The following is a 13392-nucleotide window of genomic DNA, read 5'->3' on the forward strand; positions in this document are numbered from 1 at the left end:
ATGCTGAATGAGCCGTGCCTTATATCAAATACAGCACAGCTATTACTCACTGCAGTCATTAACTTCCACTTCATTTTGATGCCAGATGCTACGACCGACAACCCCCCGCCCGCCTCTCTCTCGGGATAGTTTCATAATGGCTAACGGCCGTGCTCGAACTTCTCTCCACTGCAAACAAGCCAGAGAACCCACATTTCAGTTTGCCAGTACGTGATGTCACCTCATTGAAAGTGAACAAGAGGCCTGAAACGCATACCCATGAATCCTTCCTCCGGCTGCTGCAAACAGAGGAATTAGCATTAAGTGAAGTGCACACTGTGACCTAGAGTCCCAGCTGATAACTACGCTTTTTTTTTTCTCCAGTGACAACAATAATAATACTGCACACGTACAAGGTCACAGTTTGACCCTGTGACCTCGTATTTGAGCGTGCAGCTTGGGAGCGTGCATGCGGTGTGATCGGGTTTGCTTCTGCTTATGTAAATGTGCATCACAGTGAACACCTGAGGGGATCACACCTGTTGGTCTCCAATTACAGCAGCGTCCAGGCTGCTCTGATAAAAGGGGCTCATTGTACTGGGATTGTGATGGTTTAATATCCCTAATTAGTTTTGATGGGCTCTTAGTGCAGCACTCAGACAGTGCGGGGTAATTATTTTAAGTTCCCAGAGAAAAGCCTGCTGCTGTTTGGCAGGAAGCCACCGTGTGTGCAGGGAGCTGCTGGGTGACGGTCGCAGCTGTGTGGATGGAAACGAGCTGGCTCAGAGTCTCGCTTCTTATTGGCTGCTCACCCCGCCCGGCTCCCCTTTTTTTCTTAGCGAGGTCACGATGCTCCTCGATGGTTTTTCTTAGGCTTTGGGATGATGCTTAGTCATCCTCCAGTGAAACACAAGCTTTCACTTTAGAGCTTTCAAAGTTGTCTCCGCGTTCCCATGGCAGGATGTTCACTGATTTAGGAAGCAGATTTGTCATGTCCTTTTAAGAGTTTCTAACTTTGTGAGACACTAACATTACTATTTTTATTATGATTCTTTGGCAGTTTTTATAATCTGGTTTATTATAAAAACTTGCACAGAAATGTCACTTCAAAGGGACAAACAGACTTTTAAGATCAGTGTTATGTGTTTTTTTTCTTTGCTCTACTACACAAAGGTCAGTCATTGTCTTCAGCCAACCACTTTTACCACTAATGTGATGTGTGGTTTAGAGACAGTGTCACGGATTTAAAAGCTGAAGATGTTAGCATTTCATTGCGAGGACAAGGATGGGACAGAATTGGAAATGAGTCCATCGGGTACAGCTGAGGCTGAGATGGTGTGGACATGTGGGACAAAGGTCAGAGATGATTCATGGATGTAGTGAAGGAGGACGTGCAGAGAGCTGCTGTGACAGAAGAAGCTGGTATGCTGTCTGTAACCACACCATCGCCGGTACTTCCTTTAATGTGACAAATGCATCAATTCTGCATCAGGTTAAAACCTCAGTGTGATAGAAAGTGTTTTTTGAGCTGGAAGTCCGTGCTGTGTGCGTGTAAACACGCTCTGGCCTGCGAGGCTGACCGTCAGGTTCTCACACATGCTGGTAGTTTATGGTCTGCTCTGCCTCCGGCCGCTCGTATTCACGGAAACAACGGAGAGGACAGGAATGATGAACTGCAGCTACTCCGGCTCCATCAGCTTGCATTTGTTTACATCACTACATATCCGGTTGTTCAGTGATGATGCGACGAATCCTACTTCCGGGTCTAAAGTAGGCCTAGTCTGCGTTTAATATGGCTTTTGTGTTGTTAACATGTTTAATGTTATGTATTTTCTTCTATTTGATCTCAAAAAGCTCCTAAGACAGTCAGTGATCCCTGTTGACCTCCCTCGGCTTTTATTACCGCTAATCATTTATTTAAGCTCAGTTTTTAAAACCTTAGGATGTAACTACAGCCCAGCCCATGCAGCAGTATATGAATGACTAACCTCGTATTGTGAATGGATTATCTCAGTTGTTCTCCTGGCTGAAGTTTGGTCCTTTTACAGCATCCTGCTATGCGATTACATTTGTTCCACCGAGAACACTCACGTTAATTTTTATCGAGTGGGAAAAAAGTTAGCTTGTTTATATTATGCTAACATAGCTGTGTCGCTAGCGGTCACGTAGCACATCATTATATACCAGCTAGCCCAACTTCAGTAACCCTACAAACGTCACTGCTGTTTAGTTTTCTGTCTTCATTTATGCTGGAAGTGATAGCAGAGCTGTACGTTTTAATTTGTTTCCAAAACCCCGCAGTCAGGACATGCTATATTGTATTTAGATAGAAGCTAGCGAGCTAACTTCCTGCTAACTTCTAACTCCGTTAAATGTCATAAATTCCGTTTTCATGGATGCCTGGATGTTAAACTCAATTGTTACACCTGGTAGAGCAGAACGCTGATCATTTTATTAAAGATGAAAGACTTTAGACAGTTTTTCAACTCTCAGTAATGCCATAGTGATCATTTGATATATGGACCTGCAGCGGAGTTTAGGCCCAGACACGGCTAGTGACGTCAGACTGAACAACCGGATTACTGTACTCATAGGGGTTTCCACGACATACTATACTGTATGGTAACACACATATGTGGTGATGCTAGCGTGGTAGTGCGATGAACGCTGTAAGGAAGAAATGGAAATCATCACATCAGTCTGTGGGGAAAAGAATATTTTGTGAAACTTTTCTTTTCGAACTTTTGTTTCTTACAACAAGGATTAACAAGTCCTAAACGTTACACTGCTGTTTTATAAAGTGCGTCATTTTTGTGATTTTTAGTGTTTCATGTTTGAATGACAGCTGTTGAAAATCATCATTTTTACAGCTGTCAATCCATAAAATCTGATAAAATATAAACACTGGTGTGCCTTGCTTTGTCCTCAGCGATGTTATTGTAAATTTATTGTCCTTTATTTAATTTTTGGGCCTTTGTTTTTGACTGTGTTCAGTTTCCAGAGCGGTTTTGGTTTATTTTAGGTTTGTTTTTTATTGTTTAAGGAATGCTAACGTTCAGACTTCATTACTTTGTGTGCTAGTTTTAATCTTATTAATGACTAAAGCTAAAGACAAATACTTCATTTATTGCACATTTGGAATGTCCTTTTAACCGACTTCTATATTTTATTCTAGATTTGTGAGTGCATCATGAGACTTCAGGGAGTTTCTGTCCCTGTGTCACCGCTGTAACGCGATCAGCTGCTGCTTTGACTCACTAACACTGTAATTGGTTTTCTTGCTGTCAGAAAAATCTCCAGAAAGCCCAGAGTCAGTGCTGTGTTTCAGTCTGTAGTATAATGAATATTTCTAATCTTGATGTCCATTTCATTGATAAACTAAAGAGAGACAAAATGGTTTAATAACGTGGCTGTTACAAATGCAGGAACAAAGTTTGTGCTCTAAAATATCTTTGGAAGTCAGGGAAGTAGGTGGCCCTCGTGTTTAAGCCTTCTGTTTGTGAGGGGCAGCCAATCAAAAGAAGGCTGGGCTGAAGGGGGAGGGGCTAAAACTGTTTCAGACAGAGGATCGTGGCACAGTGTCCGATAAATAAAGATTATTTTGAAATGCAAGTCATCAGGGTGCAGTGAGATAAACAGACTTTAAAACAGGAGGCACACCTCCTACATGTCACTCATGAGTACAGCATCCTTTCAGTGTTGTGTGATTGGCTGTTTGGGATTTTTATGGTTTGCTGAGTGAAACGAGTACCAAGGAGCTGAGGTGCAATCAAGGCAACACACTAGGAGCCAACTGAGCTTTAAACAGAAAGAAATGTTTGCATGTTGGAGCTGAAAGAGCGCCGCTGACTGTCGTGTGTCATGTTTTCCAGAGCCTTCAGAGCGGCGAGATGGAGGATGGGAAGCCGGTGTGGGCGCCACACCCAACAGACGGGTTCCAGCTGGGAACCATAGTAGACATCGGAGCTGACAGCCTCACCATCGAACCCCTCAAACAGAAGGGAAAGGTGAGCAAACTTTGAGGGTTACCTGCTTTACAGGAGCAGTTATTACTGCACTGCAGACTTATTTACTCGCCTGCCTTCCTACCCCGAGACCGTCCCCAATTTCCCAACTGCGTCCTGATGTCTGTGTGCAGGACTCGGGTTGGAAGGATGACATTTATTTTACCTCCAAGCATCAGCGTTGTATTAATAACACAAAGCAAAGACTTAAACGGCTAGCTGTAGCTTCATCACCTCTACGTCAGCCTTTTTATGCCTTCCTCTTTTATTTTGAAGAAGAATGAGTGAGATGAAAATGGTTTTGAATCGATCGGTCCGCTCTGGCCCTTCTTTGATGGGTTTATCTGATGTGCTCTCACCTGCTGTGTGTTAATGATTTAATGTCCCACTTAGCTCGCGGGGCTTCAGGCCACCTTTCTGGAAGCAATAAAGCATTGTTCACTCTGAGATTCACCTCCGGTGCTCAAGTGCTGATTAATCAGAAGCCAAGTGGCTCTTTGCAGCAAGATAAACGCGATTTTTTTGATATCGCCTCCGTTGATTCGCTTTTCTGCTGCATCAGGTGCTGAATCGCCTTCAGCAAAGCTTTTAATGTCACTGAGAGTCTGTTGCTGTGGTAACCCCTAAAGCTCGGTGTCCGTCTCACTAATCTTCCCCCTCGGAGAGGCCTTGGCAGTGACAGCGTTCCTCTTTAAAGAGGCTCCTCACTGATTTACCGTCAGCCTGTGAAACACAGAACCGCATAGGTGTGTTTCCACACCTGCCTGAGTCATGAGTGATATTTAAACAGGAAAAGTGATTTTAATCCTGCGTTCTTTTAAGAGTGGCTCTCGTTCCTGGATGTTTTCTCTGAATAAAAGATGTTGCACAAGGTTGGCCTCACTGGATTTCTGGCCGTTTACTGGAATGAGTTGCAGCAGTTTTTACAGCAGTCATTCGACACTCACACAGCCAGTTTTATGGTTTTTATCTCCCTCCTCACCATCTCTATCCAGAAATATTTACGCCACCTTTTACTGTGCCCCTGATCTTTGCACATTTGCTCTGCAAACGACTGCATAAACGGGGCCTCTCTGCATTTACAGAGAGATTCCTGGTAAATGTATTTTAAATGTCACGCCAGTTTGAAATGATCTCCGTTATGGATGGAAAATTACAACTGGGGAATTTCAAGTGTTCAGTGATTCACAACAATTCATGGATTCAATAAAACACACGAGGAGACACTCCACCTTAAAAGTACCCGGTACCTGCTTCAGTAGTATTTTTTACTGCACACATTCTTCCATCTTTAGTGGAACAGTAAAAGTAAGCTAACGCTGACAGCTAACATAAACGTTTTATTTTGTTGGGACTGACCTTTATTTACCTCACCTATGGCCATACCTGGCCTTCTACTAATATATATTTATTATAATTAATTCCACTTTAGCATTTGTATCCTTCTTGCTCCTTCTTGCTACATTTCACTGTTTCACAGAAACCCTTCACTCCTTTTCAAGGCTTTTATTTTTAATCATTTGCACAAACTTGAGTGTAAAAATAGATGTTTTTCATTTGAAGAACCAAAAAGCTCCATGAATCTGACATACGTGTCTTATTATTTTTATCAAAGGAGCGACTGACAGAGGTGCAGGTAGAGAAGTGAGATGTGAGGAACAAGTAAAGGCTGATGAAGATGCTTCTAGACAGATGGCTTTATTATGTATTTGTGTACTCGGAGCGTTACACCTCTGCACACACAGTGTGTTGGTTTGCATTAATGAAGTTTGTCCCACGTGTATCAGTCTCTCACTCGTGTGCTGAAGTCAAAGAAATACGATGAAATATGAGACCTCACGTTACGAGCAGAACCAGCCTTTGTGGTGTTGCTGTTGCTCGCTGTGGTCTCATTTCAGGGTGTGAATATCGTGACGTGTCAATGATATGTTAACAACTGAGTTTATATTAAGTGTCATCAGTGATGTCGCCCCTTTTGAGCTGCTAGCTTCTGGTTTTCTGGTCACACATCCTCTTTAACAAAATATCTTCATGATATTCATCGTGACAAAAATATATTTCGTGACGATGGCGTCAGATAAGTCGCCTTACTGTGCAACTGAAAGATGAGAGCATCAACACAGGAAATGATGCTTGTGTCTTTGTAGCTGACTTGACGCATTGGACCGCTAATGGAGGCTGTTTCAGTCTTCTGTCTGTAATCTGAGAAAGCTTTAACTCAGGATCCGCCCACTTTGAGCGTTCAGCAGTTATCTCAGTCGTTGTTGCTTAAAGTGACTGAATGTCATCGGCTTTCTGTGGTCAGCAAAGTGCTACTAGTTGCTTCCTGTGTGGACGACCCTTAAATCATCACCTGCAACAACCCTGTGACTGATGATGCTAACCCCGGCCCTCTGCTATTAGACTGTGTTGTTTCTGTTTTTAAAAATAGTTTTCCTGAGTCTTTGCAGTTCTGGACAAAATCAGTAATTATACTGACTGCTGCTCATCAGAAAAGTCCTTTTTGCTTTTCTTCAAAGCGGCGTGTGGGCATGCACCGCGAGCCCGTTGAATAAATCGGCTAAAATGAACTCGCAGTGCAAACTTTGATGGCGTCGATCAGTATAAGAGTGCAAGCTGTCTGCCGTCTCAGGTGGATTTGTTAAAAACCTGAGGATTTTGCACCTTGGAGCCATGTGAGTAAAATAGTAGGGTCCCTGAGTTTTGCCTCAAAGGAGCTGATAAACCAGTTCTGACCCCAACTTAAACACCATAAATCAGTTTTATCGGTCGAGGCAGTACAAAGCCTGCTTCAAAGGGTTTCCTGGTAGGAAGGGTCCCTCTCTGGGTTTACCACAGAAAACAGTATTTTAACAGTAATGCTCTGATCTGCTGTCAGAGCGAGTTTCTGGGCTTGAATCTGAACAATGTCCCGTCTGTCCCGCTGCAGCCACTTTGTGCCAGTGTCTGACGATGTGCTCACTCGCTGGCCGGCCTCCCGGGATGGACGTCAGGGGAAAGACGGAGAGCATGAGACCCTGTCATACTATCGCTCACAAAGAGCCGGCCTTGTCTGTGTTTCTGTTTCCCAGAGAGTGTCTGATCTGCCTCGGAGCTGCAGATGGACAAAACTGTTTGAAGGGCATTACTGAAGGAGATAAAGTTATTTTTGCAGCAGATACTTAAAAAGGCAATTTTGGAGTTACTTATTTTGTAACTTATTTTGTTCTCGCCAAGAATGAAATAAGATGATGAAGTTTGATGATGTGGCTTTAGTGCCAGGAAGTTATTAGCTTTGATTAGACTGGAAACAGGAAGAGGACTAGCTTTGTTTGTACCATAAACCATGAGTCACTTGCACCAGCTATTCATCCACTTGGCCAGTTCGTTGCACCAGTTTATAGCCAATCCTTAATATCCAAATCACTGATCAGCCACAACATTAAAAGCAACTTAATTCCATTTAATTGCATTTATATGCCACCAAATCACAGCAGTACTTATCTGAGTCTGCTTCAGGTTGTTTGGTAAATACTACAGTACTTGTGACTAGGGCTGGGCGATATATCGAGTTTTTTAAAAATATCGATATATTTTCATACGAGAGATAAGATGTGACAATATCGTTTATATCGATATAGCTTATGTTACGTTATAATTATACTTGTGGAGCCGCAGGTTTGCCTCTCTTTCGTCCACTTTTGTCTCTACGCAACGTTACTCGGCCTCGCCTCTCCTTCACTGAACACAACTCCCCCTCCCCCATAGCTTCACCTGCAGGCAATGACAAGATGAAAGCGGAAAATCTCCGTTAGCGAGTTACCGCGGATCGTCCCGTGCGTGGGGCTGGACGGCGTCAACGTGTTAGCGAGCTAACCGCGCTAACGAGCTAACCGCGCTAACGACATGCAGCCCGGAGGAGCTGCACGGCCTAAAATCCTTTCATTTTCTCAAAACTCGACAGTGCGCCTTATGTATGAATTCTGGTTGTGCTTACTGACCGCGAACCGATTTTATGTGGAACACGGCGCTCAGCAATCTGTCAAAAAATGTTTTAATATGACTTTGCTAAGCTACGGAGCTGCACCGCTTGATGGATTGTCGGAGGATTACGGCTACCGGGGAGGAGCCTCGCGGAGTGATACGTACTGTGCTTCAACGTAATATTACCGTACTGTGTGTGTATAAGGACCACAAATGGCACCTGTTCAGAGACGTGGTGCAGCTGTGAAATCTGTCTCTTTGTTATTACGCTCAGCGTCTATTAGTTTACATTTTGACTGCACAATTGTGAGCTTTTTGTTATGCACAAAAACAACATTGTTTTCTTTTATTTATGGGCCATGATTATTTAATAAATGCTGATAATTTATTTTTAAGTAATTTCTTCATGTACATCTACGCTGTATGTAAATAAAAGTGCCCGTGTGACATCTGGGACACAGTGTGACTAAGAACTCTCTTTTTGTTCTTAACTTATGGCTTTAAAAAAAAAAATCGAGATATATATCTTATATCGCCATCCAACTAAAAAATATCGAGATATGAATTTTGGGTCATATCGCCCAGCCCTACTTGTGACTGAATCCCCAGCCCTCCAGTCTGAGAAGGTGCTTGGTTATGGTGTTGTCTCACTGAGGCAGCGGGTCCACTTCAGGCCACTTGTCATCTTGACACATGGCTCTTTTTCCAGGGCTAGGTGTGGAGGGTTGTGTCCAAAGCAACTGTTCTTTTCTTGCCTTCTTCCCAGCTACATGAGAGTGAGCCAACTCTCATTACTACATTTTCAGAAAGTCTCTCCCCAGTGGGACGATTGGGGTCCTTGCCAAGATATGGGAAGACATTGCAAATGTACTTGGATTTTAGGTCGCAAGCCACCCAAAACTTGATCCCAAACTTGTCAGGTTTACTTGCAATATACTGCAGGAAACAGCACCGAGTCTTTGATGGGAAAAGCTGTTCATCAACGGTGATATGTAGACCAGGGTTGTAGCACGTGATGTAGTTGGTGACAAATGATCCCCACACACTGGAAATTGCAGCGAACTTATCAGTCTTTGCTCGATCACTGCAGGTGGACTTGTCATCAAAGCGTAGGTGTTGCATGATGTCTTGGAAGCGGTTTCGTGCCATAGTTCCAATTATCTGTGGGTTTCCCAGGTTTGCTGACCAGCAGTCATTTAGAGATGGAACCCTGTTAACCCCCCGCAAGATGACAATTGCAATAAATGCCATTAGTTCAGGGAGGTCCATGAACCAATGACCATGCTCCGTGCACCACTCAGCAGGCCATTTGTAAATATGTGTACAAATGGTTGGTTTTTTGTACTGTTTTTATCAATAAATCGCAGCAACAAAGGACATACACCCATGTGTGTTGATTCTCCCTAAGATGGCAAACTGAAACACTCCAAGTTGGTGACTTTTGGAGATTTATTTCCCTGGATGATTGAGAATGCATCAAGATGAAACACAAAAGGAAGTTCACAGCTTTTAGCAGCTCGCCCACCCCCTCATCCACACACCCCCACTCCCCTCCCTCCAGAATTCCCAGGTAACAACCTAATTTACATATGAATGAAGAGCCAATTTAGCTTCCACTTGGCTGAAGCTAAAGCTTAGCTAAAAGCCTACCAGCCATTTGGCTGCTCTCCGGGTTTTAAAGGTAGAAAGGTAGGAGCCTGGGGGTGCTACTGTTAAACAACTCTGAAGCATCGGGGTGGGGGTGGGGTCACAGGACCTCTGGGAGTGTCCTGTGGTGTTGTGGAATTGGATGTTGGGGGTAGGGCCTGCGTGGATCGGGCTCGCTCCCGGGCATGCAGCAGATGCTTGATCAAACTGGGACCCCGGGGAGTTCAAAAACACTTCAGGCCCCTTGTTGTGTTCACTGAGGCCTCCCTGAGCAGTTAGCATGGCGCTGTGGGAACGCCGTGTGTGTGAGTTCTGGACTGTTGGGTTTGGAAAGCTGGAGAAAAGGCTGGAAACTGATGAAACTGATGGTGTGCTATGGTGAGCATTGATATTCACTGGGACCAATTTAGCTGTTCTTCTAACATGTACCTCACACCTCATCCCACACTGTTGGCAGACGAGTCCTCTTTACACTGGCTCCCCGTGAAGTTTAGGGTTCAGTGTCAGGTTCTGGCCATTTCAGAGCTCTTCATGTTCAGATGCCTTGAAGTGTCCACTGATCCCTGCTCAGAAGCAGCTCTGTAGGGGTCTGCACATTCCAGGAAGGTTCAGTAGTAACACTGAAGTAATAGCTGGCTGTGCTATAACACATTATTTCCCCCCTTGTCCTCACGCGGCGCAGTGTTGTGGAATCGGTCCAGCTTGGGCTGAGAATGTGGAACATGCCACCACTGGAAAGAATGAATCGGCTGTATGTCAGTCTCTGGCTCGAGCCGAGGCCTGCAGCGCTTCTTTAAAGAGCCCGATTCAAAGGAGTGAGAGTCTGCCGGGGCCTTCAGGAGCTGGCAGCGATCGGCTTTAAGATCACACGAATACGACACACACGCCCCCGCACTCCAAAACACTGAGGTCACACGTCCTCGTAAAGCCTCCTGCATTGGTTCAGCATGGCCGGCTTCAGCTCGAAGTCATGTGTACAGAGCTAATGCTCCAAAGCTTTTAGAGTAAAAGAAAGCCGAAGGTGGAACAGTGAAACAGAGAGCACTTTGATTTTAGTTTGAGCCCTCAGGTAAATGCTAATTATACGGAGCATTAAAGAGCAACAGAAATGCAAAAACCATCAAATGTTTTTTTTCTTTTTAAGAAATTAAATTTGTTGTTTTTACTTTCACACTTTCAAAATTCAAAACTGAGCGCTAAGTTTGGCGCCAGGTCTGAGCTGGTTGTGCTGACCTCGAGACCACGTGAATGAGTCGGCGGTTTCAGACGTTTGAGTGGAGCCGGGATTGTTGCCGACCCGATCGAAAGGCAGTAGTTGGATGTTAATAATGCAGCGCGGCATTTCTCTGCATCTCAGTCATTGGACAGTCCCGTCGCCCTGATCCCATTACCTCCTGCCTCCAAATAATTCATCGTGTCTGCAGCAACCGGTAGATGACACTCACCCTGCTGGAGCCATCATTTAAAAACATGAACATGAAAGAAACCCATGAACTCTGTCGAAGCTGCATCATGCATCAACAGCATCATGCACTGAGTTTTTAAAGCCCCTCTGTATAAATTAACTCAGTTTAAATACATTAAGCTGACAGTTTATTTCATCATAATAATAAATCTCTCTTTTCTTTTCTTTTCTCTCAGACGTTTTTGGCTCCGGTGAGCCAAGTCTTCCCTGCAGAGGATGACGTCAACAAACATGTGGAGGATAACTGTGAGTACTTGTGCTTCATCGCTCCACCTACAGATCTGGCTCCTCCTTTTTTTAGATATTTGACATTAGACATTTGTCGTCCTCCTTAAGCTGCTGTTACTCTGGAAGTCTGGGATCAGCTGTTTCTGGTCCCCGGGCCTTATGTTTGACACCCCTGGTCTAAAGTCTTTTCTTGATGCACATCAAAAAGGAAATAAAGTTCCATATAGGAGTATTTTTATTGCAGGAATTTTACTTGCTGATCTGTAATTTGAGTTAAATTCAGCTTTAACACAGAGTTATAACAGGATGCACGTCAGCAAATGTTGGTCTGATATTTCTGAGTCTAAACAAAGCAGCAGTGATATTCATAAATTTATTAACGGACCAAGTCGTCTCTTTTTTCCTTCAGATTTTCCATCGTGGCTTTAAATAGATTTTATTTATGAGGCGTTCTTCCAGTCTTTTCCCGGGAATGCACCGGGCGCAGTGCCATCATGATGATGCCCACTCAGAACAGTCTCCTACTGTGTCACTATGCTTCTCCTCGCTTAAATAATGAGTTTTTTGCTTGTTTAAAGAGCTGCAGAGGGTAGGAAATCAGGTCGATTTTTAAAATAAAAGAACCTCTTGTAGGCTAAACACTTTTCTCCTGGTGTTGCAGAAGGTGAGGTTTGAGTACCCGGTATTGAAAGCTATTCGCACGTTAAAATGCAGCTTTTTTTATGCAGCCAGGTGTGCATCTACAGGGAGGGGATGGGGTGGCATTGGCCCTCCCTGAAGACCCTGCTGTTTATTAGTATCTACAGTCATTTAATTACTTTGCTGAAGTGCAGTTTTAATCACTTTATTGCAGTATTTTCATGTTATGCTGTCTGGGTTCCCTATGTGCCCCCGACTGATAAAACCCTGCACACTGCAGTTTTCCTCTCATATAATCTGCTGGTTTGCCGACAGCTGTTGTTGTTGTTGATGATGTTGTTGTGTCTATAGCATCCTCACATTTCTCGAGTGGCACTGTTATTTGTTTTTTGTTTTTTCCTTTCTGTAAATTCAGCTGCTTTGAGTAAACCTATGCTTGTTTCTGATTGGCTACATGCTGCTGAAGGTGGTTATCAGTCTGACTGATAACCACCTTCACGTGAGCTCTCGGCCCGATGGATGATGCGATGTGCAGCGTGGATCCGCTGCTCTGCTGAGTTTAGTAACATTTTGTCCTGCTTGTGTCTCTCAGGCTCTTTGATGTACCTGAATGAAGCCACGCTGCTCAACAACATCCGAGTGAGATACAGCAAAGACAAAATTTATGTAAGTACAGACATGAGGGGGAGCGGCCGGTCGGTGAAATACTGTGAAACAGAAACGGTTGTGAGGTCGTCCTCATCCTCGGCGTGCTGTATTCACTCCTGGACTCAATGGTGTGTTAAATGCACAGGACACACCTGAGGCTCAGCCTTCAGGTGAACTTGTGGCGCTGAAAATGAAAGAATAAACACCAAAAGGTCACAAAAGCAAAAAGAAAAACTCATAAAGGTTCGGGGTTCGTTTCCTCTGATCGTAAAAAGTCAAAATTTCACACCGAACCAAAATAATTCCGACCTCGGAAAGACAACGTCACACGTTATCATCACCCGATGAAGGAAACCAGCTGCCGTGTCAGCACAAAGCGTCGGTCGTGACCTGCCCGCACCACCTGTGGGCGGGCCGCACGCTCAGTCATGTTTCCACACTCCACTGAAGCAGAGATCTACTCCACCCTCGCCTGAAACAAAGGCATCACATTTTCTTACTGGACAAATGTGTGCACTCCCAGTTCAGAAAAAATAACATGTGTGCAGGTTACTGTGTAAATATACATGTAATGTACGGAGGACTGAAGCTGCCAAAATAAAACGTTTAATGAATGAATAGATTAAAAACAACTCATATAAATCAGATCAAACTTTATTAGATTTTTTTTTTGCATCAACATGTGACAATTAATATTTCTGATTCGTTTGTAGTATTTGTTTTTTCTTGTTGCTCTTATTTTTACTTTTTTGATTTTTACATTTTTTTTATTTTTTTAACTGAATTTTTGTTTTTTTATTTCTGATATTTTTTCTAGTT

At 43.7% G+C, this 13392-nt stretch overlaps 1 protein-coding gene across 5 annotated transcripts in view; it reads left to right on the forward strand.

Annotated features, from left to right (window-relative positions):
• The first annotated feature begins 1604 nt into the window (after positions 1-1604).
• Positions 1605-13392, forward strand: part of LOC146652788 (unconventional myosin-VI) — a 127453-nt gene continuing 115665 nt past the window's right edge. For 2 of the 5 annotated variants that reach the window (XM_085382997.1, XM_085382998.1), the window contains exons 1-4: positions 1606-1749; positions 3852-3986; positions 11235-11304; positions 12518-12591. In XM_085382997.1, coding sequence (XP_085239123.1) covers positions 1645-1749; positions 3852-3986; positions 11235-11304; positions 12518-12591 — 384 coding nt within the window. In that variant the 5' untranslated portion in view covers positions 1606-1644. Of the gene's footprint in view, positions 1750-3851; positions 3987-11234; positions 11305-12517; positions 12592-13392 lie in introns of all 5 variants that reach the window. The other 3 variants (XM_085382996.1, XM_085382999.1, XM_085382994.1) reach the window with 2 other exon arrangements.

Source organism: Rhamphochromis longiceps, linkage group LG15 (genome assembly GCF_057381845.1).
Source record: "Rhamphochromis longiceps isolate RC_006_pf linkage group LG15, R_longiceps_female_GT1.1, whole genome shotgun sequence".
In the NCBI taxonomy this organism is placed as follows: domain Eukaryota; kingdom Metazoa; phylum Chordata; class Actinopteri; order Cichliformes; family Cichlidae; genus Rhamphochromis; species Rhamphochromis longiceps.